This window comes from Plutella xylostella, chromosome 26 (genome assembly GCF_932276165.1).
Source record: "Plutella xylostella chromosome 26, ilPluXylo3.1, whole genome shotgun sequence".
NCBI classification, from domain to species: Eukaryota; Metazoa; Arthropoda; class Insecta; order Lepidoptera; family Plutellidae; genus Plutella; species Plutella xylostella.
The window spans coordinates 4,738,808-4,763,089 of NC_064006.1; the positions used below are offsets into that span (position 1 = coordinate 4,738,808).

Below are 24,282 nucleotides of genomic sequence, written 5' to 3' on the forward strand. Positions count from 1 at the left end.
TAAGGGTGCCCGTCTACCAGACATCTACATCACGTGGATATACGTATTTGCGATTAGATGTTTTGGCGGAGAGTTACGTACAAATTTTGTGTTTGGCCACCGCACCACCCACTGGCGTCGCGTCATCGTGGGCGCGGTCTCAATGAGGATTGCTTGACTTGAGATTACGCTTGCCTTGCTTAACCAAGCAGTCGCACATAGTCGTTCGTTGTCAAGCGTGTAAACATAGCTTTAACAACAAAGGAGGACATTATGAGAAACATGAACGCGGCCTTAGTGTTGCCAACTAGTGTTATTTTCTCTATGTTGCCAACCTCAGCGTCATAAAATTTCTTCCTTCCGATTTCCGTCCAAACGTCAAATTTTCTTGAACATCAACATCAATCAACCATTCTCGGAGTAAAAAAAAATCCACAACAACAATAATGAATTAAATAAAAAGAGTAACTCATAAATCTTGATCACAATGGAATTGTTTAGATCAGAACTATATTACATATTTGTAAGAAATGAGAGCAGTTTGTGGTGGCATCGATTAACGGGGGCGTTTTCAGTCCGATCAGGTAAAAATGTACATTTAAGTAATTTTCTGAAAAGTTCCTGGTATTTACATTTATTCGTGACTTAATTAAACATTATTTACGTGTGTCAACCACACTCGTACCCAGGAAATTTATAAATTTCAATAATTAAAAGAAGCCATAGTAAATGTTAATAATTCAAACTCTAAACAAAGGGAAGCGATATTCAGTTATTGAGACCTCTGATAAGGCTGTTGGAAAATTAAAAATTTTCTAGATATAAGAAAGAAGTTGAAAAGATGCTTGAGGAGTTCCTTTTGCTACTTTGCCTTCTCAGTGACCAAGCCTTTGTGAAATGGTGGTAGTGCATTATACATTCAATTTAAAATAATTTGTTATTTTATTGCACAAATATAAAACATAAGTGTACAAAAGGTGGAATTAATGCTAATATATTTTTCTACTATTCAACCTACGGGACTTATAGGAAGACCAGTAAAAACATGATTGCAAAAGAAAAGATTGACAACAATTTATTATATTATTATTTATACAATTGATTAGACCAAACCATTTTTTACAGCTTGGGACTTATCAGACATTGAAGATATAGAATGTATGGGCATCACGGAAGGTGTCATTGGTCTGGTGGAACTCCCCAATGTATTTGAGCCTCGATTGATGATAATAAATGAAACCGAGCCAGTTGGCCAACTCTATTTCCACCATACAATAACTAAAATAAAATCTATAGTTCTACTCAATATGGGCCCTCATAACCAGGAGTTTGAACTAACACTTTGCACTAAACACCACGGAACCAAAAATGAACCTAAGAGAACTATAAACAGGGGATTGTTTGAAAACTCTGCGTTTCTGAACAAAACTGTGGGAGCCGTGCGGAATGTGAGCAATACTATCAAAAATTCAACACAACAGGCTGCTACACAGGTATATTTTGCAGTATATAATTTATACATAATTTGTATAATTGTTGTGGTTTTCTAGTTTGGTGAGGATGTACTAGCAGGATTAGGCCAGGGTAGGAAAACAATCTATTCATGTTATTAATTCAAATATTACTTTCAATGGATTTTTATCTACTTTCAACATGTGGAAAGACTATGTATGGTGCCTTATAATCTGATAATGATGTTTTTTCCAGGTGAAACACACAGTGATAAAGAAACAAAAAGTATACACAAGTTCAGAGCAGAGAGTGGATGAGCGTTTCGAGAAGCGCCTCATAGATGAGTTATACAGGGTGTTTGAGGACAGCGACAGCTTCTACTACTCAAGGACATTGGATCTGACCAACAGCCTGCAGAGGCAGTATGCGGTTGAGGAGCTCTTGGCTGCGGAAGAGGGGGCTGAGACTCCGGTCTCTGACATCACCAGGTGGTGGAAACATGTGGATGACAGGTTCTTCTGGAACAAACATATGCTGAAAGATATTATTGAGCTGGGGGTAAGGTTTCCTATTTTGTATGTGATCAAATTTTATAGATTATGGCTTTTTGTATCTTATTCCTCTTAATATTTTGTGCATTTGAAATGTCTACTCCAACCATGCTGATTTTATCTGAATTTGTGCCTATATTAGCCACAAAAACGATTCCATACATAGTTCACAGTTGTCTGAAAGAGATTACTTTTCTGTATTTATATTTTTGTGGCAGTGAAGAGTATTTTTAACCAACTTCGAAAAAAGGAGGCCATTCTCAATTTGTATTTATGTTTTTTTTATCTACCCCAGAGCCCAGCCTGCGACCAGTTCATCCTGCCCATCATCCAAGGCTACGTGGACCTGGCCCAGATAGCCGTAGAACCAGCCGACGAGAACCCTCTGAACACAGAGTCTCTGAGCGCCGCGAGCTCCTGCGATGAGACGTTCACACTGGGGCTCGTGTCGCGCCGGTCGCGGTATCAGGCTGGCACCAGGTTTGTGTAACTGTGGAGATTTATGATATAAGCTGCATTGTAGCTAGGAGACTGAAATAATTTTTTTTAATGTTAAATTATTAAGTTTCGAAAATATATCATGTTGGAATTTAAAGTTGAATTGAAAAGAATGAGGTTCTCCAGTGAAGAACAAAAATAGAAAAAAATAGCTATTCCAATCCAACATGAGGATGGTTAGAAGAGTCCATGACGGGTCTGTTATTTGTTTATGTTTACGTTGCCATTTTAAAGTTCCAACCCTTAGTTCAATGTATCTTTTTATTTGAATGTGTTTAAATACTTTTTTTATACCTTACTGTACCTCAGAGGTAAACAGTAATGAGTCCACTTTTTAAGAAAATCTTTTTTTAATCTATTGAGTCTATTGAGATTGTGTTAATGAGCTCTATCACATAACTGAAAAAAGAGACTAAAACTGTCTACCTCTAAAGTACAGCTATGTATATATGTATATTATTATATTTATTCCGTGTAGATACAACCGGCGCGGCATCGAGCCGGGCGGCAAGGTGGCCAACTATGTGGAGACGGAGCAGATCGTGTCCATCATCTGCTCCGACACCATCCACCGTGCCTCGTTTGTGCAGGTAAATAGCATTTACAAAAAAAAAATCGACTCTAGCTAGACTTAGCTTTGGACGGCAGGGTCCCGTTCGCGGCTTCGGCAACTGTCTTTAAGCCTAGTCAGAGGAAAACGTCGAATTGCCCACTTACCCGATAACTCTCTCAGCTCAAGCTGGTTTGTGTTTTGGTCCACCAACCCTACTGCGCTGCGGGCCAGCGTGGTGGACTAGGCCTAAAACCCTTCCTTCATTGAATGGAGACCCGTGCCGTGGGAATGTGATGATTTGTAATGATGATGATGATGATATCGATTCTAGCCAGACTCTAGTTAGTCTGGCCAATAGAGGTCTAGATTATAGATCTCCATTGGCCAAAAAATCATGGAGATTGTTCAATAATGAAAAATATCGTAGATAAAGTCAGATTATGCACCCTTACAGGCCTTACATGTACAGCTATAAGAAAGTCACAAGAATAATTATTAAGTTTTGCTTATTCTCACTCAACATTCTGATATAGTACAGTATTTATCGGTGTTCGTGCTAATGAACCTTCATATTTATCGCGCTCACGTGTTACATGTAATTTTATTTGTGTTAACGAACTAATTTCGTTTTCATCAAGGTCGTTTTTTAATTGTTTAGCTAGAATCTATAAAGTAACAATTCATTCACCTATTCAACTAAGTAAAAAAGTTATTGTTTTTTAAAGTGGATTCCCCCAACATCATTTCTGTTTCGTAAATTATAAGAAAGACAAGAATTTACTTTACTTCTTTTACCTTGTTACAGCACGTAATACATATATTTTCACTGGAAAGTATTATGAAAGTAAAAGTCTGGTTATGGTCTGATTAACATAAGTTATTATAAATTACTTATTTGTTAACATAAAATAAATGACTGTTGTGCTGTAACTACTTAAACTTGGATAATTAAACCATAGACCGGAAAGGGAGGCGGTTATACTTTCGACGTATCTGTGTGTACATCTGGCTGGACCATGGCTGGAGCTATACTTCTGAAACGGATGAAATGATTAGAATGAATTCTCGAGATTTTATTTACGGTGTAATTTTCATGATAAACATTGTTACTTCTTGCAGGTGCGTGGGTCAGTGCCAATATTCTGGAGCCAACCCGAAGTGAAGTTTAGACCACCGCCGAAGTTGGATAAAAGTAAGTAGCGATCCACACATAGTTCGTACCTGCCTATTTCATCACACAATCGAATAAAATAATCGTTGCGTTTTTTGAAAGACTGAAAGCGGAAAGGGTCTTTGCTAAACTATTATTTACTTAGAAAATTTACAGCGTAAACAAAAGTCTTATAATCTATTACATCGTTATATAGTAAGGCCAATTACAAAATTCTCTTCATAAACAACATAGTAACAAGGGTGCACACTGTGCAATTTTATTTTATTTAAAACTTAAATTTAAACAGGCTTCCTATAAAATGAAATATTCACCGCATCAAATTTGACTTTGTATTCCAATGAAACATTTAGTCCATCATCATTTTCCACCTCCATAAAATAACCCACCACTAACCACCACAACTCCGCCCACAGCCGTAGAAGAATCTCAAGAGGCGTTCAGAAACCACTTCACCGAAGAACTAAGCATCTACAAGCACGTCTGCATAGTGAACCTGGTTGATCAGACGGGCCGAGAAAAGGTTATCTTCGACGCCTACAGCGACCATGTGTTGATGTATAACAGCCCGGATATTATCTACTCGACGTTTGATTTTCATCAGTATTGGTGAGTATAATGTTTGATAGATAGTTTGATATGCTTCGACTATGAAGGAAAACAGATAGAGATAGATGTCTATGTCATCTAGAACGTATCCTAAATTTATTGTACTATTGCGCAATCGGCATACCTAAGCACACACACACACGCACGAAGAGTTTTAAAATCTGGCTGGTATGGATTTCTCCTATTTTGTTAAATGCCTAATCTCCAATACGTTTTGTTGCGTTCTACTGTCATATGTGACCTGTCAGTGTGAAAACCGCATTGTAACCTCATAACCATTAAGGTGGTTTTTAACATCATGCGGATTTCATCACGCACGCGGGATTGCACGCAATTATCCTGCGTCTCACGTACATATTTAATGCGTTGCAATGAATACTTGTATGAAAGCCTGCGAGGCAATCCCGCGTGCGTGATCAAATCCGCATGCTGTTAAAAACAGCCAAAGACAAAATTCCCTTGTCAACAGCCGTGGCATGCGCTACGAAAACGTCAGCATCCTGATCAACGCTCTCGAAGAGGTCATCAGCAACATGCGGTTCTGTTGGCGCGACGAGCGAGGCCTCATCTGTGAGCAGAGCGGAGTGTTCCGAGTCAACTGCATCGACTGTCTCGATCGCACCAACGTCGTTGAGGTGAGACGGATGTATGATGACGTCATCAGCAACATGCGGTTCTGTTGGCGGCCTCATCTGTGAGCAGAGCGGAGTGTTCCGAGTCAACTGCATCGACTGTCTCGATCGCACCAACGTCGTTGAGGTGAGACGGATGTATGATGAACATAGATGGCAGCACTTCCATTGGCTAGCACATTAAATGGCTACTCTTAGACAGCCATAGTCAAGTAGGTATTGGAGCTGCAACTAAGTTTCCTGGGACTGGACGCCTTCAACTATGTGCTCTATCAATAGTACTTATAAATCCTAAATTCTCTTATACACTGAAATAGCCAAGTACGTCTATTACAGACGGCTATAGCCAAGTACCTGCTAAGGCTTGGCACTCCTCACTCTGTGAGCTCTATGAATGGCATTAATGTGGCTTAAATTCCCTTCTTGCAGACGGCTATAGCCAAATACGTTTTGGAGCTACAACTAAGTCGCCTGGGAGTTGGCACCCCTGGGGCAGGCCTGCCGCGGGCTCTAGAGAGGGACTTCCTTACTTCTATGGGCTCTATGACTAATATTATTTATTACAGAGACGGCTATAGCCAAATACTAATAACACCATTCTCGTTGGTTTCCATTTCGGGTTTTAGTTCCGCCACTCACCCTTCCAAAGCAAACAATTACTTTTTTTAACATCCTCTATACTATCTTACACAGACGGCTATAGCCAAGTACGTGTTGGAGCTACAACTAAGCCGCCTAGGGCTGGGCGCGCCTGGGGCTGGCTTGCCGCGGGCTCTAGAGAGGGACTTCCTGACTCTGTGGTCTCTATGACTTGTCGTAATGAGGACTATAATAATATTGTCTATTACAGAGACGGCTATAGCCTCTATCTATGTGTATAGTCAGTCTCAGAGAGCGAACTAAATATTGGAGCTAAAATTAAGTCGGCTGGGGTTAGGCGTGTATCCATTTGGTCTCCATGAGCAGAAGTAATAATAATAGTAATATAGGATATAATTGTCTAATACAGACGGCTATAGCCAAATACTAGATAGCACAATTCCCGTTGGCAGCCTTATCACATTTTAGTTACATAGTTATTTGACCGTAGGCATGCATAATACAATAGTATTCCGCCACTCACGCTTCCAGTGTACATAATTACTCTTTTCAACCCCCTGTATACTATCTTTCGCAGACGGCTATAGCCAAATACGTGTTGGAGCTGCAACTAAGTCGCTTAGGGCTGGGCGCCCCTGGGGCAGGCTTGCCGCGGGCTCTAGAGAGGGACTTCCTGACTCTGTGGGCGGACAACGGTGACGTCATCTCGAGACAGTACTCTGGGACTAAGGCTTTGAAGGTTAGTGGAGATTTGATAGTGAAATATAGCTAGAGATAGTTGTAAGCTACAATATCTTTGGAATTAAGAAGATTTGTGGAGTAAATGTGCATATCTGCTATAAAGCACAGTATAAGCTCCGTAATATTATACTATTGCGCCTAATCATTCTTTATTTTAACTGCTGGCACGTCATAGAACGTCAAATAACAAAATGAATGTTATACGTACTTTCAATTTACAGGTGACGTCATTATTACATTAGGTCACATCAACATTAATTCGACAAAGTTGCTGCGCAATAGCAATATTTGGGGCTTATACTATATAATTACATAATTTATTTAATATTCACAGGGAGACTACACAAGAACCGGTGAGAGAAATCTAACAGGGATGATGAGAGACGGGGTGGCGTCTGCTTCCAGGTAATATAGTCATAATATTTACGCTTTATAATAGAGTAAACTTTAAGAAATATTTCAGGGATAGGTTATGTCTTAGCTGATATAGCTACTAGGTATACAACACTGTAGATCGTGCCTAAAACGTTATTTTATTGGCTAGTTTGAGTACCCCCTGTATACCTATCAGAATTCCTGTTTTAAAACTGTTTTATATTTCTAAATTCAAAATGGCGCCGTTTCCCGCCAGATACGTCAACTGTCATTTCCGCGACGCGATTCGGCAATTCGCAATCGACCTCATGGTCGGCCACCCCGTCAATATGGCCACTATAGACGAGCACAACATCTGGCGAGACATTAAAATGGCTACCAAGATGGTGTACGGAAATCTGGAATCAGACAAGCCGAGGCTAGAACTAGTGCCGACATATTTCGGCCACACTTTGACCAATGAGTTTGCCTCCGCGGAGATCGCATACGGATTAGGGAGGTCAGTCTCTGATTCCAAATTTGAAATGATGATGTTTTATTTTTCAGCTTGACAGTTCTTTTGTTTTTAATTTGATGCGTTCGGAATTTTGATATGGGAATGACGTTTGCAACAAATCTGTAAGACTTGTAAATAAATTATTTTCTTGCATCGTGGCAGGCCTAGATATAGTGTTAGTATTCTTAAATCCTTTGATTCTAATCTGACTTCCTTCCTGCCCTATTTCTAGTAGAAGTTAACAGCTTTGTCGTAGCTAGTTGATTTTAACACAGCATTAACTATAATAAAACGAATTTATAAAGCTTACCTACTTACTGTCTTAAAATAAATTCTAAATTAATCAATGATTTTGAATATTTCTCTAGTTTTTTATTGAGCAAAATAAGCTGTGAACGCACGCAAAATATTTTCTATTTTCTAGTCGTCCCATTATTTTTTTAATAATCTGTAATGGCGTCACATATACAGTCGGTAACTTTATGACGTACTTTCCTAGCGGGGGTAAAGAATCGACTAAGTATGACAGTTTTAATATTATACTCTATCACTGTGGTGCGCTGTGTGCAACTGTAAATTTGGCACAACATATTTTATATTTCCTGACAAAATATTATTACGGCTGCCGTTTTTTTGTTTACAACTTATAACTATTTTCCTCTATAACATGAATCCGTTGTTCCAGATACTACCTGTCGACGTTCAAAGATGCGCTCCGTCAAGTCGCGATCGACGCTATGACGGGAGAGACCAGGGAGATCCCCGAGTCACTCATATCCGACGACCGGCAACTGCAAGTTTATAATGTCATGGATGTGAGTATTGTTCGCAGATTTAGTTTAACACATTTTACACTCATGTTGATTAACAACGTCGCATAGTGGCGCCATGACGGGCGAGACGAGGGACATCCCCGAGTCACTCATAGCGGACGACCGGCAACTGCAAGTTTACAATGTCATGGATGTAAGTGCTATTATTAATCCGTTTATTTATATGTATATACACAAATTTACTTTTACACATTTTACACTTATCTACAAGACGCGCTCCGACAAGTGGCGATAGACGCGATGACGGGACGGGAGAGACCCGGGATATCCCCGAGTCACTCATAGCCGACGACCGGCAACTGCAATAATATAATGTCATGGACGTAAGTGCTGGCAGCTCAGATTTTGTTGTACACATTTTACACTCATATCTAAAATTTTATTCCACTATCACGTTTTTTTGGCGCTCATTCGTATGACCACGGCTGTAATCCCCGTAAAGGTAGGCAGAGGTTCACACCCTTTTTTCAGTGTTGCACACAAATTAACGTCTCGCTCATACTCCATTATGTATAACCAAACGAGGCGTAGTGACGATAGACGCAAATTGATTTTTACCCATTTTACACACATATCTAAAATACCATGACGGTCGGGACGCGGGACATCCCCGAGTCACTCATCGCGGACGACCGGCAACTGCAAGTTTACAATGTCATGGATGTAAGTATTGCTACTATAAATGCAAATTTAGTTTTACACATTTTACACTCATACCTACAATTGTATTGATATCGAGCGTCTAATCAGTTTTAAACTTCTACTGAGTCACTCATAGCGAAAAACAGGCAGCTGCAAGTGTGTTCTGGCGAAAAGTGGGTGCAGCAATGCACCTCTGCCTACCCCGCAATTGAGTACATTAGTACAAGGCGTGAGTGCGTGTTTTTTTTTCTGCAAGTGTGTAATGTCATGGATGTGAGTAATGATAACTATGTATGGACACAAATTTAGTTTCACACACATATCTAAAATCATGCTTGTACCACGATTCGAATGAAGCTGAGCGAACAGATTTTTTATTTTACTATGTTGTCTCAACTGAAGGTTTTGTATATCATCTTCCACATAGACCATTATGTAACACGCAATAATATAAATTCCCACAGTTAAAATGGTTTGATCATGCGCTTAGCGTGCACGGTTCAAGTGCACTATGGAAATTCTTACATTGCATGTCACTTAACAGTAGTGCTTATATAACCTTTATAGGTTGAGGCTGATACAGCATATCCTTCTTGTTCTTGTAGAACGACTAAATTGACAACATTTCAAATAAAATGCTCACCGATTTTATTTTATTTTCGACGAGATATCACAAATTTAGATGACCCGTATTTTTTTATTTCTTAATATTTCTATGTTTTAATATATTTTTTTAATTTCAAAGTTTAAAATATTTATAGTATGAGTGACGTCACGTCGAGGCTTTGGATAAAAATATTTTCATTGCCTGCCTAACCTAAAAAAAAAAGTTGGATGACATTAACTTGACATGAACAAGGGACCAATCAACTTCAACTTCAACTTTATTTTGTGGCAAGGACCAATCACGAACTTCCGTCATTGACAAGGACACATAAAAGTGACAGACATTTGAGTGATGTTTGTCATTGTCATTGTCAAAGTGACATAACATGTTTTTTTTTTGTTCATGTTTTAGAAGTAAAAGCGCGTTTAATTATTATGCCACATCGTGATGTCACGAATGATAATTTAGATTTTTATGTTTTTCTCTGAAATAAATCAATAGAAAAATCGGAAACATTTTTTTTTGTGAATATTAGAGCCATATCTCTAAATGGTTTTCGAATTTCAACTGTATAAAATTTTGAAATGTTGTCAATAATATTGGAGTTTTACCTACCATTAAAACTCTTATTATGTTTCCAGCGACATCTGAAATCCATGTTATGAGATAGCATCTCCCTTATCGTCACGCCAACTTGCAGTTTTCAAATTTTCGCGCCTAAATTCCACGCTTCTCATTGGTCAAGCACTCGGGCGGCGTCACTTCTAGCCGTCAAGTTGGTGAATTTTCCGCCATTATATTACCGAATAATAATAATAATGCAGCGCCAGGTAGCGCTTGCTGGATTTCAGATGTCGCTGGAAACATAATAAGAGTTTTAATGGTAGGTAAAACTCCAATATTATGTGTTCCGTAGCGACATCTGAAATCCATGTTATGAGAAATGTCTGTTATCACCTGGCGGCTAGAGATGACGCAATAATGTGAAGTAGGTAGGTACTTTGATCATCATCAGATATAAAGCTGTGATGAGAATTTAGGTACTAACTATGGAAATACCAATGAAATGGAGGAAACCATATTATATAATAATACTAATTTATTGGAAATAAATTGGCCATGAACCTATAGGACCTAATCACAACAAACTTAGAATAATTATGTACCTATTTAGGCATGTAATATCACATAATAATTCTGTTAACAGAAATCAATTTTCTAAAAATATAATTATTATCACACAAAATATTCTTATCTCAATCACAATGTAACAAGAACAAGAATAGAATACTAACAATAGAGTATTACACAGATTCAAAATATAATGACAAGGAACGTTTGCCCTCATTAGGTTTAACAACTGGTAGCAACTCTCTTTGATAAAACTTACAAAAAGTTATCTCAGATTGCCAATTGGCTCTAGAAATAATGTCATTTACAGGATATTGTTCTATCCAGTTTAAGGAAGAAACAGCTGACCGTGTACTTCCTGGTGAAGCACTTATACCGGAATCCTTAAGGCAACGTCTAATCCATCCACCAATAACAGTAGCCGAAGCTGGTTTAACTTCTCCTCTACATGTTAAAAATAATTCAGTGAACTGTTTCCCCTCTCTCTTAATACTAGACAATTCTAATAAACGTCTTAACCAGCAAATTACATCAATATTATGATCTGCCCCCGATAACAGCTTCCAACCTGACTGTTGAAATGAGTTGGTATCTGTTTTTGAACCAAATACAGGAATTAGGACTATACTATTACCATTGTCAATTAAATGTTCATTGTCACAACGCAGCAAAAGTTAAATCATGTACCCTGCGCCCCGAGTATAATAGGAGTAAAACAGCTGTTCTCTTAGTTAAGTACTTCAAACAAAATATCTACCGGTGGAGAAGAATGTTGTAGATATTCTATGAGCACCCGTGCATCCCAGATGGGTGCTTTCATGGACACAGGTTTTGCTACTGAAATAGCTTTCAAATCGTGTTTTACCACCGGATTCTGTGGTATTTTTTCCTGAGAACTGAATTCACACATACTAGAAATTACAGATTTATGAACAAGAACCGATTTGAGGTATGCCCCAAAGGCTGAAGATCCTTTCTACTGCTGGGCTGAGTAAATGCTACTCTGGAGTTGGTCGACCGCATGACAAGCAGTTTGCGTTGTAACAGCCTGGAAGGTACTGTGGTAACAGCATAATGTCGAGCTCGTTGATGAGGTCCAGTAGTGTCTTGGCTAGACCATGTAGGGTCAACAACCTGGTCCCTCCTTCTTTCTTGATGTAGGCCATAACTGTCCAGTTGTCGCTCTGCAGTAATACTGTTGAATGTCTGTCTTGTATTTCATTCTTATGGCACCTATAACAGCAAACATTTCCTTTAAATTGCAATGCCAAGACATCTGAAAACTCTCCAACTGGCTGATGACTTTGGAATCGTTTATTTGGGTTCCCTGTGCCTGGTCTGAGGCATCTGTGGCCAGGTAATATATCACTTGATGTGGTTCGTGGATCAAGGACGGGATGTGCAGATTCTGTAGCCACCACTTTAGTTCTATTGAAACCTCTTCTGGAATCTATAACTCTGTCTGGGGGCATAGTTTGAGTTTTTGACAGTGTCTTTGCATAAAACGGCAATGCAGCCTTCCCCGGTGGGTGATGAAGGCTGCAAAGTTGAGTTTCCTTAAGAGGCGTTGAGCCTGCTTTAGGATCCAACTGCCACATGCCAACAGACGAGTAATTGACTGTTGAATACTGTCTGTCTTTGACGGTGGGAGGGACTTGCAGTTTGCGTGTGTGTCCCAACCCACACCCAAGAATTCCAGGCTTTTTGATGGAGACATTATGGACTTTTGAAAGATGATGATCCATCCTAAGCTTTGTAGAAGATCTATGGTTGCTCTTGTGTGTTCTAAGAGGATCTCTCTCTTTGCACTGACTGACAAGGCATTAATCGGCGAGATACACAATTATGTGAAATCCTCGAGTCCTGAGGGTTTCCGCTATCCAATTGGTGATTGTTGCAAACATTTGGTTTATCTGAGCAGTCATTCTTTGCGACATCTGTGTATGGAAACTTATTATGTTTTCTGCTGACGGTATAATCAGTGGTGGTTTCGTAAAAACTGGGATTCAAGCGTATTTTATTAGTTTTAGTACTACAGGTGGCGCCATGAGTGATTCCCAAACGTGAAGGTAGTATTAAAGGCACCTACAAACGGCGATAAGTCATTTTTTATAAGATTTTTTGAATTTATTGTAATGGGACTTGTTTTTGTTATCGAACTTTTTGTCTCCCCCTCTTGCTTGAAAACCACGAAAGGGCATTGGCTTATAAGACGGATGAGCAGAGTGTGCCGGGGGCACGGGATGTACCGACTGTAACGGCCTAGCACTGCGCGCGGGTTGTCTTGTCGGCGATGTAAAGACCGATAACCCTGACCTTGAAGTCGAAGGTTGTGGTTCAGTGTTATATTTCACGGTAGCACGCTTTAACTTGTCAATACCGCCTATTTTATTGATGTACTTTGCCAGCATTACTGGATTAAATAAATATTCAGATGACGGTGGAATATTGTCTACGCCCTGACTGATATATTTATCGCCAATAAGTTTCAAAAGTGCCCCCCTACGTGCCGCAATACATTCATTTCGCTTTCCGCAAATAATCTGTAATATATCCTGAGACACTAGTTTATACTTAGAATCCTTATCAAAAATTTCTTTCATTTTCGTATACAAGGTAGAAGCTGTTATCGGTTCATTGACCTTTGACGCCCAGTCAATAACATTTTGCAGTGAAGAATTAACTATTTCATTTTGAGTTAAAAATGCATTCGATAATGCTGCAATACTACGCTCCATACGAGGCCAGTTAATAAAGGAACTCGACTCGTCGGCCAGGCTAGCCAATTCTTCGTTAACTTTTAAGTCTACGAACGCGGGACACGCTAAATATTTCTTTTGGGTGTCAGCATATCGCACAGACTTCCAGTCACTTTTGTTAAAGTGTTGATATTCCACAAGCTTAGCCACTCTATGAGCTGGCGCCGCCGGAACTAACGGTTCTTTTATGCAAATTGATAAATTACACACCTCGTCATTTGATTGTGGTGGAAGTAAAAATTCTTGTGGCTTTAGTTGGTTTTCCTTATTTGAACTCACTAAGTCAGATAATTGACTTACCAGCTGCTGCGACAGAACTTCAAACCTTGTATCGAGCCCAGAAGAACTCGATGAGCGGACACGGGAGCGAGTTGTGCCCCGGCGGCGGCGGTGGCGCGGGCGCGAGCGCGAGCGCGCGCGGCGCGTGCCGCGGCGATTCTTGCGGCTGCGGCGCGCGCACTCTGATGAGCTGCTGGCCCTGCTCCTGCTGCTGCCACTCCGGGAACCAAGGCTTCGGGAACTCGACGTATCTCGACGTCTCTTACGAGAGCGAGAGGGCGGCGGCAGAAGACGCGTGGGCGTGGCGGGGGCGGCGGCCGCGCCGGCCGGGCGCGGCGCCGGGCCGCCCGCCTCCTGCACTTGCGTGTTGTGTTCCTCTGGCGCGCCTGCTACGGGGGACCGCAGCATGTACACCACACACTCATTTTCTTCGGAAAGGCACGCCTCGAACCCGTCATTTTGAGTTGCGGAAATCACTTCCGCGGTCGAATTGCACTCATCTGACACTGCATCCATCTTAATTTTGGTATTTTCACACAACACGCGAGACGCGAACAAAATCTTGTTGAAAATTTGCTAATATTTCAGTTAAAACAAGATTTTGAAAAAACTGCAATGCGTACGACTTTAAGTTGGACGCAATAATGGCGGAAAATTCACCAACTTGACGGCTAGAAGTGACGCCGCCCGAGTGCTTGACCAATGAGAAGCGTGGAATTTAGGCGCGAAAATTTGAAAACTGCAAGTTGGCGTGACGATAAGGGAGATGCTATCTCATAACATGGATTTCAGATGTCGCTACGGAACACATAATACCCGATATTCTGTTCGCAGGCGCACACGGAACAAGACACGGCGGCCATGGCGGCGCACGTCAAATGCCTCATAGAGGACTGCAGGAAGCTGCTGGTGGACAGCGAGCCCGTGCTGGGCGCGTGGGGGCTCGTCGACGCGGACCCGCAGTGAGTTGTTGCGACACCCTGTATATCTATGTCTCATAGAGGACTGCAGGAAGCTGCTGGTGGACAGCGAGCCCGTGCTGGGCGCGTGGGGGCTCGTCGACGCGGACCCGCAGTGAGTTGTTGCGACACCCTGTATATCTATGTCTCATAGAGGACTGCAGGAAGCTGCTGGTGGACAGCGAGCCCGTGCTGGGCGCGTGGGGGCTCGTCGACGCGGACCCGCAGTGAGTTGTTGCGACACCCTGTATATCTATGTATCATAGAGGACTGCAGGAAGCTGCTAGTGAATGCTGTAATGAGTGAACCCTTAAGCCCCATCCACACGCTTGGCGAACAATGGCAAACAGCCAACAGCAAACAGCAAACACTGACGTGTGGATGGGTGTTTGTCGTTGTTTGCCTGTTTGTGTTTGTGTTGGCCAGTGTTCGGCATCGGTGTCGGTTTTTCTTGCCAGATCAAAGGATGTTTGGCGAAGAGTTTGCTACGTATCCACACGTCTGGCAGCGGTCAGTATGCGCGCTAGCATTGCGGGAGGCGGACGTGTCAACTTGCTACACTTTTTTGTTGGCGCGCAAAGCGTAAAAATGTCTGATTGATCAGCACCTACGATTCTGTAATTTTTGGAGGCTTATCAAAATAAAAATATAAAACAAATTAAAGCCCAAATAAAGCAGTACATTGTACGATAGAATAGAATAGAATAGAGTATTGCTTTATTGAACACCACATAAATCAGACATACAAAAAACATCCTCCTCTCCATTATACATCTCCCAGACGCGGAGTTACAGGAAACTAAAATGCCGTAAAGAATTCTCATTGCACAATTTTCATAGTTTATTCTTTTCTCAGCACGGGAGACCCGCATGAGACAGAAATAGACACTGTCCTCCTCCTCACATCCACGTGCTACCTGTGCGGCTCCTACGACGAGCCGCGAGACCGCTGGGGCGCCGCGCGGGTGCCGCTCGCAGCCGTCGCCAGTCTGGAGCTGGGCGCGCCCGCCACTAACACTGTATGTATTCTATTTTAATTTAAAATAAAAACTCCCCACTACAGGGAAAAAAACAAAATTTCCCTAAAAACATGGGAAATTTTACAAAAATATGAAATTTTATCCCTTTGAGATGGTCTTAGGGGTTACGAATGTATAGCGTGTTTGTGTAGTTAAATTAATACTATTTTAATTTAAAATAAAAACTCCCCACTTTTAGGGGAAATAATATTTTCCCTAAAAACATATAAAATGTAAAACAACTTTACAACAGTTAAGTGCCGAGCGCAGCAAGGCCATAGTCCTTCTACAAGCTATACCAAAATAAAACCAGCCGAGCGCAGCGAGGCATCCGACAAGTAACCCTGCCATAAAGAAAAGAAATCCGAGCGAAGCGAGGCATTACGTATCATAATTATTATTAATATCAATAAAGAAAAACTACGGGAAAAGTCCCGTTTAAGAAGTGGAAGGCCGAGCGAAGCGAGGCAAAACAACCTATACCATCAATCCAAAACCTAGAGAGCCGAGCGGAGCGAGGCAAAACTACTGAAATCAACATCCGAAAACCCGAAGAGCCGAGCGAAGCGAGGCTAAAGCACAATAAACAGCAAGTGCCTATGAAACTGCAGAGCCGAGCGAAGCGAGGCAAAACAACCGAGACTACCATTCCGAGACCTGGAGAGGAGCCGAGCGAAGCGAGGCTAAACTACTTTAATCACCAACTGCCTGTTTAACTGGAGAGCCGAGCGCAGCGAGGCAAAACAATCCAAACCATCATACTACAACCCCTGAAGAGCCGAGCGCAGCGAGGCAATACAACTTAAGTATTACCTTACCGTAAAAGAGGAGCTGAGCGAAGCGAGGCAAAACAATGCAAACCATCATACCGCTAACCCTGGAGAGCCGAGCGAAGCGAGACAACACTACTCATACCCTCGTCAACACAAGTATATATATATAACCTGAGAGCCGATTGAGGCAAAGAAATACCTTTAATGAATAAAAAAGATAGACAAAGGTTTTCGCGCGTTTATAGTTCCAATTATGGATTAAATTGAAGTAAACCATAGTTCTATAAAAAATAGTCTCAAACAGCAAACCCACGTAAGAAAGTAATGAATAAAAAAGCCTTTGAATTTCGTTGCTATGACAAAGTTTCTCTTCAGGACAGAGTAAACTAATAATCGAGAAGCTAGAAAAACGCGCGAATGGAGGTGTCTCAGATTTATGAGGTGTTAAAGAACCCAATATTTGTACACAAAACCATGTCGGCTGGATACTAGGTTAAGTTTACGAAACCAAAAAATGTCCATATAGATAAGTTTCTCTACCGTATTTTTGTGAGACAATCCGTAATTCATAATGAAAATATTTTTCAAGGCAAATATTAACATTCCTGTGGAGTTTTTTTATGTAAAGCCAAATAAAAAAAATATCCGTTGTACACTCCCGGGCAATGAAAAAGTTTCACTGACAAAATGCTGACACCATACAACCCCAATTTTTACAAAGATTTAATTTAAAATTGATTTAACAATATTATTACCGTTTTAGTGTGTGATATCCTGTTAAATGTACGTCAATGTTGCAGAAAACGGCATTAATCTAGATTTTTCCGTTTAGCTTTTCTCAGTGGAACCTTTTCATTGCCCGTGAGTGTATTATGGCAAAGTCAATACCCATCTGTTACCAAATTTCATGAATTTCAAGTTAACTGAAATTTGAAGGGAAAATTAAACCTCATAAAATATTCGATTTTTATAGTCAAGTGAATAACCGTATCTCACCAAAATTCATACTGAAAACTGTTTCCCACGTCAAAAAAAATCCTCAGTACCCCTTTTATAACGAAATTCATACTGAAAACATTATTTGATCCAAAACAAAACACAACAAGGACTTGCTACGGTTTGTTCAAGTCAATACCCTGCCGAAACCGAAATTCAAACTGAAAACTAATCCGACCTGAAATAAAATCATCGGTACCCCTTTAATAAAGACATTCATAGAGAAAACAGTTTTTAAGGCGTAACAAAACGCAAGAAAGATTTGCTACGATATGTTCAATAAAGTCAATACCCTGCTGAAACCGAACCGAAAGCATCAAAGCACCGCGCGGCTGCTTGCAGCCCGCGCCACAACGCGACCTCTAGTTTATTTATTTATTTATTTATTTATTAACATAGGATCTCCAGCTAGTTCTACAGTATACATGTAGACTCGGTGCTGCTACTAACATCCACGTGCTATTATATGGTCCGTGGTTCGCCATGAAAGTTACGTGTTATTTCATGCAATTTTGCGCGGAAATATAAATATAGTTAGTTTTTCGTTTTTATCAGGTATATAAACAGGTTTTATAATACATACCTTATACATAACTTAATACAGTTGAGTGTATTTTCCTCTTTGATTATGTACAACGTTTTCCTTTCTGTCTAAGAAAATGTTCATCAAATACCTGCTACAGGAACAGTAACAGGATGAATCTTACCTTAACTTACAAGTACAATATAATATATTACCTTAAATGAATAAATACAAACTATACCCTCCTCAACAGACACTATTCAACGTGGGTCGCAAGTCCACACCGGACGCGCCTCCCTGCATCCGCATCAACTACACGGTAAACGGGGAACCAGGATACTTCCACATGTTTCGATCCACCACGCTGAGGTTCTTCAATAATATGGCAGTCAGGATTCACACGAGGGAGGAAATGATAGGTGAGTGAATTTATTCTCACATGTTTCACAATTGAGGGTTGACAATATAGTACTTGTGAGTGGGGAGCCAGGCTACTTCCACATGTTCCGATCTAGGACGCTGAGGTTCTTCAATAACATGGCTGTCAGGATTCATACGCGGGAGGAAATGATAGGTGAGTGAATTTATTCTCACATGTTTCACAATTGAGGGTTGACAATATAGTACTTGTGAGTGGGGAGCCAGGCTACTTCCACATGTTCCGATCTACCACGTTGAGGTTCTTCAATAATATGGCTGTCAGGATTCATACGCGGGAGGAAATGGTAGGTGAGGAAGATTTATGAGTGCAGGTTTTACACTCGTGTTGTAAGACAAGTGTATTTATTCTTTCATGTTTCACATTTGACTTGACTACAATAATAACGTAGTATCGAAGTTGACCAGCTACTTCCATATGGATTCATACGAGGGATGAAATGATAGGTGAGGAAAATATAATTATGTATGAATGAATTACTCTTGCATGTTTCACATGTGTCATGTGGGTTGGTAAATTAACTACTAACTAACTAAAAATGGTTATAATGTGAGTGGGAAACCGGGCTACTTCCACATATTCCGATCCACGACGCTGAGGTTCTTCCATAATATGGCAGTAAGGATTCACACGAGGGAGGAAATGATAGGTGGGTGAATTTATGTTTGCAGGTTTTATATTCGTGTTGCAAGTCGGGTGGTTTTGTTCTTGCACGTTTCACATTGATTAAAATAATAACGTAGTATCGAAGTAGATTTAGATTAATACTTAGGTGTACGGGGAACCATGAATATGCCCACATGTTCTGAGCCTTAAGATTTTTCAATAACATGGGTGTCAGGATCCATAAGAGGGGAAAAAATATAGGTGGGTAAAATATGTGTTAACAGGTTTCACATTTGTATTAAAGAGTCGGGTGGATTTATTCTTACATGTTTCACATTTACCCTAAAGGTTGCGTAAAAAATAATATGAATTACACAAACACATATTACGTATGTTCGGTGGAATGTATTTTTCTTAAAACATTACATTCTAATGACATATACTTGATACAAAACTGTGTGTTTATGACTATTGTACATGTTTTGCAGAATGTCTACACTCGATCTGTGAGTCTATTCTGGTGGCGCGCGACGTTGCCAAACTGCCACCGATACCCTTTATGCAAGGGGTTGCTATGGAGAAGAAGAAATCTAAGGTAATTCACATATTTAACATACATTTATGCAGCATTATGCTCCTGATTGTGAGCCACCCGCTTTTCGCTGTGAATTTGTACTCATGCGAACCACTCGTTTTTCTAAGCCTCTTTTGCCCAGCCTTTCACACATACTGACGTCCCAACATACTCGACACCTTTCAGGTGCCTCTGCAAGGGTTCGTTGTCGACGTTGTTGATAAACTCGTTTAATGCGTGCTCAACAAATCACAACGTCAATTTATGGCAAATCGCGATACGTTGACGTTTATGCACGTCGATAAGGAACCCGTGCTGCGGCAGCAGCTTTACAGTTTATTGAACAAACTCTATACTATACTCCCATTCCCAGGTGCACCCTACAGGAGGGCACAGCGTGGGCGGGCGCGCGTCTCTATACCTCGGGCTGTCGCGGCTGCCGGCCATCACCAGGCACGTGAGCGAGGCGCAACTCGTCGCTGATATACGGAATGTTGGTGAGTATTTTTACACCATCATGCTATTAAATATGAATCAAGTTATGCACACGAGTTGCCGATAAGGCGAAGAAGACGTTCATCATCGGCCAGTATATAATATAGTTGTAATACGAGTATAATAATCATCGACTGCTGGACAAGACACAGGTTTTTCCCTAGTAGATGGATTACCATAATTGAAACCTATTCCTGCTGTCATCGTAACTCCCATCTATTCCGCTTCCTCTAAAATCAGCTTCCCTCACTCTCCCCACCTAAGTTTCCTTACCCTATCCGCCCTATCCTATATATAGGTCCGGGACCCAGCAGAGCACCATGTGTACTCCAGCGACTACTGAAGCTAGATCCAAGGGAACTCTTCAAGTGTTGTCGTCAAGCCGCTACGCAGACTGTTCGTTTGTTTGGTTTTAGTTTTTGTAATCTTTTAGAGTTGACTACATCATCCGCTAGATGGCACTAATCAGACTTTGTTTACATTGTTATTTAGTTATCAGAATCGTCGTTTGTCTTTAAATTAGAGCGTTACTGTATTGAAAGTATTACAATTATATTTAGTTAATTAAAATAGTTGTTGTGTATTTATATATTTGAAGAATCCATTTCCGCCGATAACAATAGTTTTTTTTTAAACAATAGTTACTTAACAGTAATTCTTCTCGTTTCAGGATCGAAAGCTCTAACGAACATGTCGGAGCAGTTCAGCAAACTGAACCGCCTCGGCGCCAGAGCCAAGCCGAGTCTTCAGCTGAAGTTCGACCAAGGAACCTCCAGGACCAAGAAGATATTCACTCTGGGCTCAAACAGACACCCGCAACCGCAACAGAAGAAGAAGGGAAGCCTGTCCGACGGACTCAGCTCAGACTATTCCTCAGACGACGAGAATAGAACCAACATATTTGAGCCAACGTTGGACAACTTCGAAAACAACCAAGTGTATATAGGGAAAGCTCAGAAAACGGAGCCAGATAACGATTGCGATTTAATCGAAAATCCTCTCTATTCATCCAAGATTGAGCCCAGCGAGCCAGCTCAGGACTACGACACTGGTTTGGTAATGAAGTTCGATTCGACGTCCAGTAAAACCCCGATGACGTCTGTCAAACGGAACCCTTTCGACGAATCAACGTCCCCAAGACCAGAGATAACCATAGACAGCGTTTCATCGAAGCCAGCGCCACCTAGTTCCCTAGTCTTGTCCCAGAAACTGTCACACAGTTCCAGTGATTTAGACAACCAAGGGATGTCAACAGATGGCGCTGGCTACCACATGCGATCGAACTCTCAGCACGAGATCACGCTGAATATCGCGACGTCTCACAGCGAGTCTGCACTGAAACAGTTGAAGACGATGACCAGCCCGATGTCGAGTGCCACGAGAGATATGGTTCTGTCGCCTCTGTCGAAGATAGCTAAGGGAGTGCAAAATCTGGGCGCTAATCTGGATCCTAGGAAAATTAAGGTATTTTTTTTTATCTTCTTTTGATAATGTGATGATGTTTGTATTCATCACGACCCACCATTCGGCCCCACTGCTGGGACACGGGTCTGTTTCTAATGAAGGAAGAGTTTTAGGCAGAGATATGTCAACCACTTACACAACCACAACACTGTGGTTTTCTTGTCTAAGGTTTTAGGCCTAGTCCATCACGCCAGCCTAGTGCGGGTTGGTGGATGGTGATGTGTGTATTATAGGTGATAATTGATTAAACAATATATCAAATGGTTCCATAACAGTGTAATACTACTTACACTCATTTATTATTTATTTTATTATAAATTACACAAAGTTACATTTTATATAAAAAGACAGTTACAGTGTGACAAAAACCAGTTTAGGTTTGACCGCACACCGACATTCGCACGGCTTCACTCATTATATTACATTGTACATTGGTCTTAAAATACTTAAAGATAAGGCTTACATTCTAACATATTATAAATAACATCGAGACCGTGTTGTTCTATGATGAATAACATGCAAGAGTAGTTGTTTGTGATTTAGATTGGATTTGGATACTTACTTTCTATGTGTATCAACATCATCAGCCCGTACTCATCTAAGGGTATGAATAAAATTATGTTTATGTTTTTCAGACTTCGCCAACTGTGAAGTACATTTCGGAACAACAATACGAAGAGCACAGAAAACTTCAGGAGAAATGGCGAGATTGTAAAACGCGCCTTGTCGCCCTGTAAAACGATAATGCCAGGCGCAAATTTCCCGTTAAATAATGTATGTGTTAGAAAATTGTTCAAAGTGCGTTAGAAAAATAGGAAAATGGATTTAGGAATCCAAATTTACCGCTGCTCCGTAAAAAACAGTATTAAATTTATGGTATAGATCAGTTAGACCTCTGGCTATGTTTAAAAACATGTACTTGTTCCACCGTTAAATCAAAATTGAAATTAGTTACTTTATTAGATGGGCCAGTTCAAATTATTATTGCTTAGACTTTGAGTCTCTTAGGTTTTAAATAAAATTGTTCTTTAGACTTTAATTTTAGTGAATTCTTAAAAAGACCCGTACAATTGCACGTTACCAACGTAGATAAATTAAAATTCTAAATGAATAGTAAATTGTAGAAGGGTAAATATGCACTAGATTGTCACAAAACAGTACCGTTTTAAAGTTAAATATAGAAAACTCGCTGGCGAGTGTGTTCTAAATTTAAAAAAAAACCTTTTTATGATCTCACTTATTTGCTATTTAGCATACTTCAATATTTGACTAACCCAAAATTATAAAAAAGAAACAATTTAAAATAACTGGTTACATAATTGTGGTTATCTACTCAATAAACAGTATTAAAATATAAGACAAATACAAAAAAAAATAGTGTGGGAAAAACAAATGAAAGCCGCTCTGTATCAAAATAATAATCATCAGCATATTAAATAAATCAGGATTTGCCTATAGTTTTAGTTGAAAGTTTCTTGTAAATCCGTGTTAGATGGTAGTATTAATATTTCTGTATATTTGATGTTGTCGTCCTATTTACCCCAAAAGCATGAAACAAACTTTCTGTATAATCAAACAATTCTAAAACGTTATAAATATATTACCTACCTTAACTTTTTGAACAGTATTAAATCTGTAAACTGCTATTTTTAATAGGTAATATAACCGCACATTGTATCATTCTAACTGCCTGTTAACTGATGAATTAATATATTCTAATAATGCTATTTAAAAGAGAGCCATAATATAATGCAGCCTAGTTCTTAGCAGTAAAATCCTATATATTCCTAAATAAAGTTGTTGTAAAAAAAAGTGAGATTAAAATATAGACCTAGTTTGCTAGAGCTCACGGCTAAATAATCAATTATAACGTAATGCAATTAAAATATAACGTTAATTATAGAAAGTAACGGTTTAGATTATACGGTTTTATAATAGCTTTGTATTTAGATAATGTTTGAGTAGATTGTAGCTTGGAAATGGAACATCGAGGCAATATAATATTCTGAATGTAGCCGAATTTATTTGGTATTGTTATGCTATATTTTATATATTTTGGTATTGAAACGTAATTCTGTTCATACAAAACATACATTTCTGTTACACATGACATTTCTATTATCAATGATATCATGCTTGAGAGTCACGTTTTTTATGATGTTGTTCAAGCTACAGTTTTATTATATTTTTCTTGTAAAATTGGTCCATTCCATGAGTTTGTATTGTATATTTGACACTTTTTGTACAAGTTCTTCCACATTCCTTAGTCAAGAATTTGTAATGTAATTTTAACGCCAAACGACAGATAAATTTTAATCACTTATTCTTATTTACTTATTTATATTTTAATGACGACAGAAAAATTAAATTGCTTTGAATTATTTATATTAAAATTATAATTATGTTTAAATATACTTAGGTTTATCTGTGATTGTATTATTTATTACATAGAACATACAAGTTGTAAAACAATATTGAAAAATACCATTGTAAAGGGCAATCTTTAATTTAATTACAATAGAAAAT

The 24,282-nt window shown here is 39.7% G+C and overlaps 1 protein-coding gene across 1 annotated transcript; it reads left to right on the plus strand.

Annotated features, from left to right (window-relative positions):
- The first annotated feature begins 338 nt into the window (after nucleotides 1–338).
- Nucleotides 339–24,221, plus strand: LOC105390504 (phosphatidylinositide phosphatase SAC2). Its single transcript, XM_038111596.2, has 18 exons — nucleotides 339–563; nucleotides 1,105–1,472; nucleotides 1,687–1,989; nucleotides 2,278–2,462; nucleotides 2,959–3,070; nucleotides 4,153–4,225; nucleotides 4,621–4,813; nucleotides 5,283–5,448; nucleotides 6,623–6,784; nucleotides 7,121–7,191; nucleotides 8,343–8,472; nucleotides 14,743–14,870; nucleotides 15,724–15,886; nucleotides 18,432–18,597; nucleotides 19,712–19,818; nucleotides 20,171–20,294; nucleotides 20,963–21,756; nucleotides 22,392–24,221. The coding sequence occupies exons 1-18, from the start codon at nucleotides 467–469 to the stop codon at nucleotides 22,491–22,493; spliced, it is 3,444 nt and encodes a 1,147-aa protein (XP_037967524.2). The 5' UTR covers nucleotides 339–466; the 3' UTR covers nucleotides 22,494–24,221.
- Nucleotides 24,222–24,282: the final 61 nt, after the last annotated feature.

Excerpts from the sequence above, each read along its gene's own strand:
- LOC105390504 (XM_038111596.2), top strand. The coding sequence starts at position 467 with ATGGAATTGTTTAGATCAGAACTATATTACATATTTGTAAGAAATGAG. Across the intron at positions 3,071-4,152 it reads ACCGTGCCTCGTTTGTGCAG|GTGCGTGGGTCAGTGCCAAT; the intron begins GTAAATAGCATT and ends TACTTCTTGCAG. Across the intron at positions 4,814-5,282 it reads TTTGATTTTCATCAGTATTG|CCGTGGCATGCGCTACGAAA; the intron begins GTGAGTATAATG and ends CCTTGTCAACAG.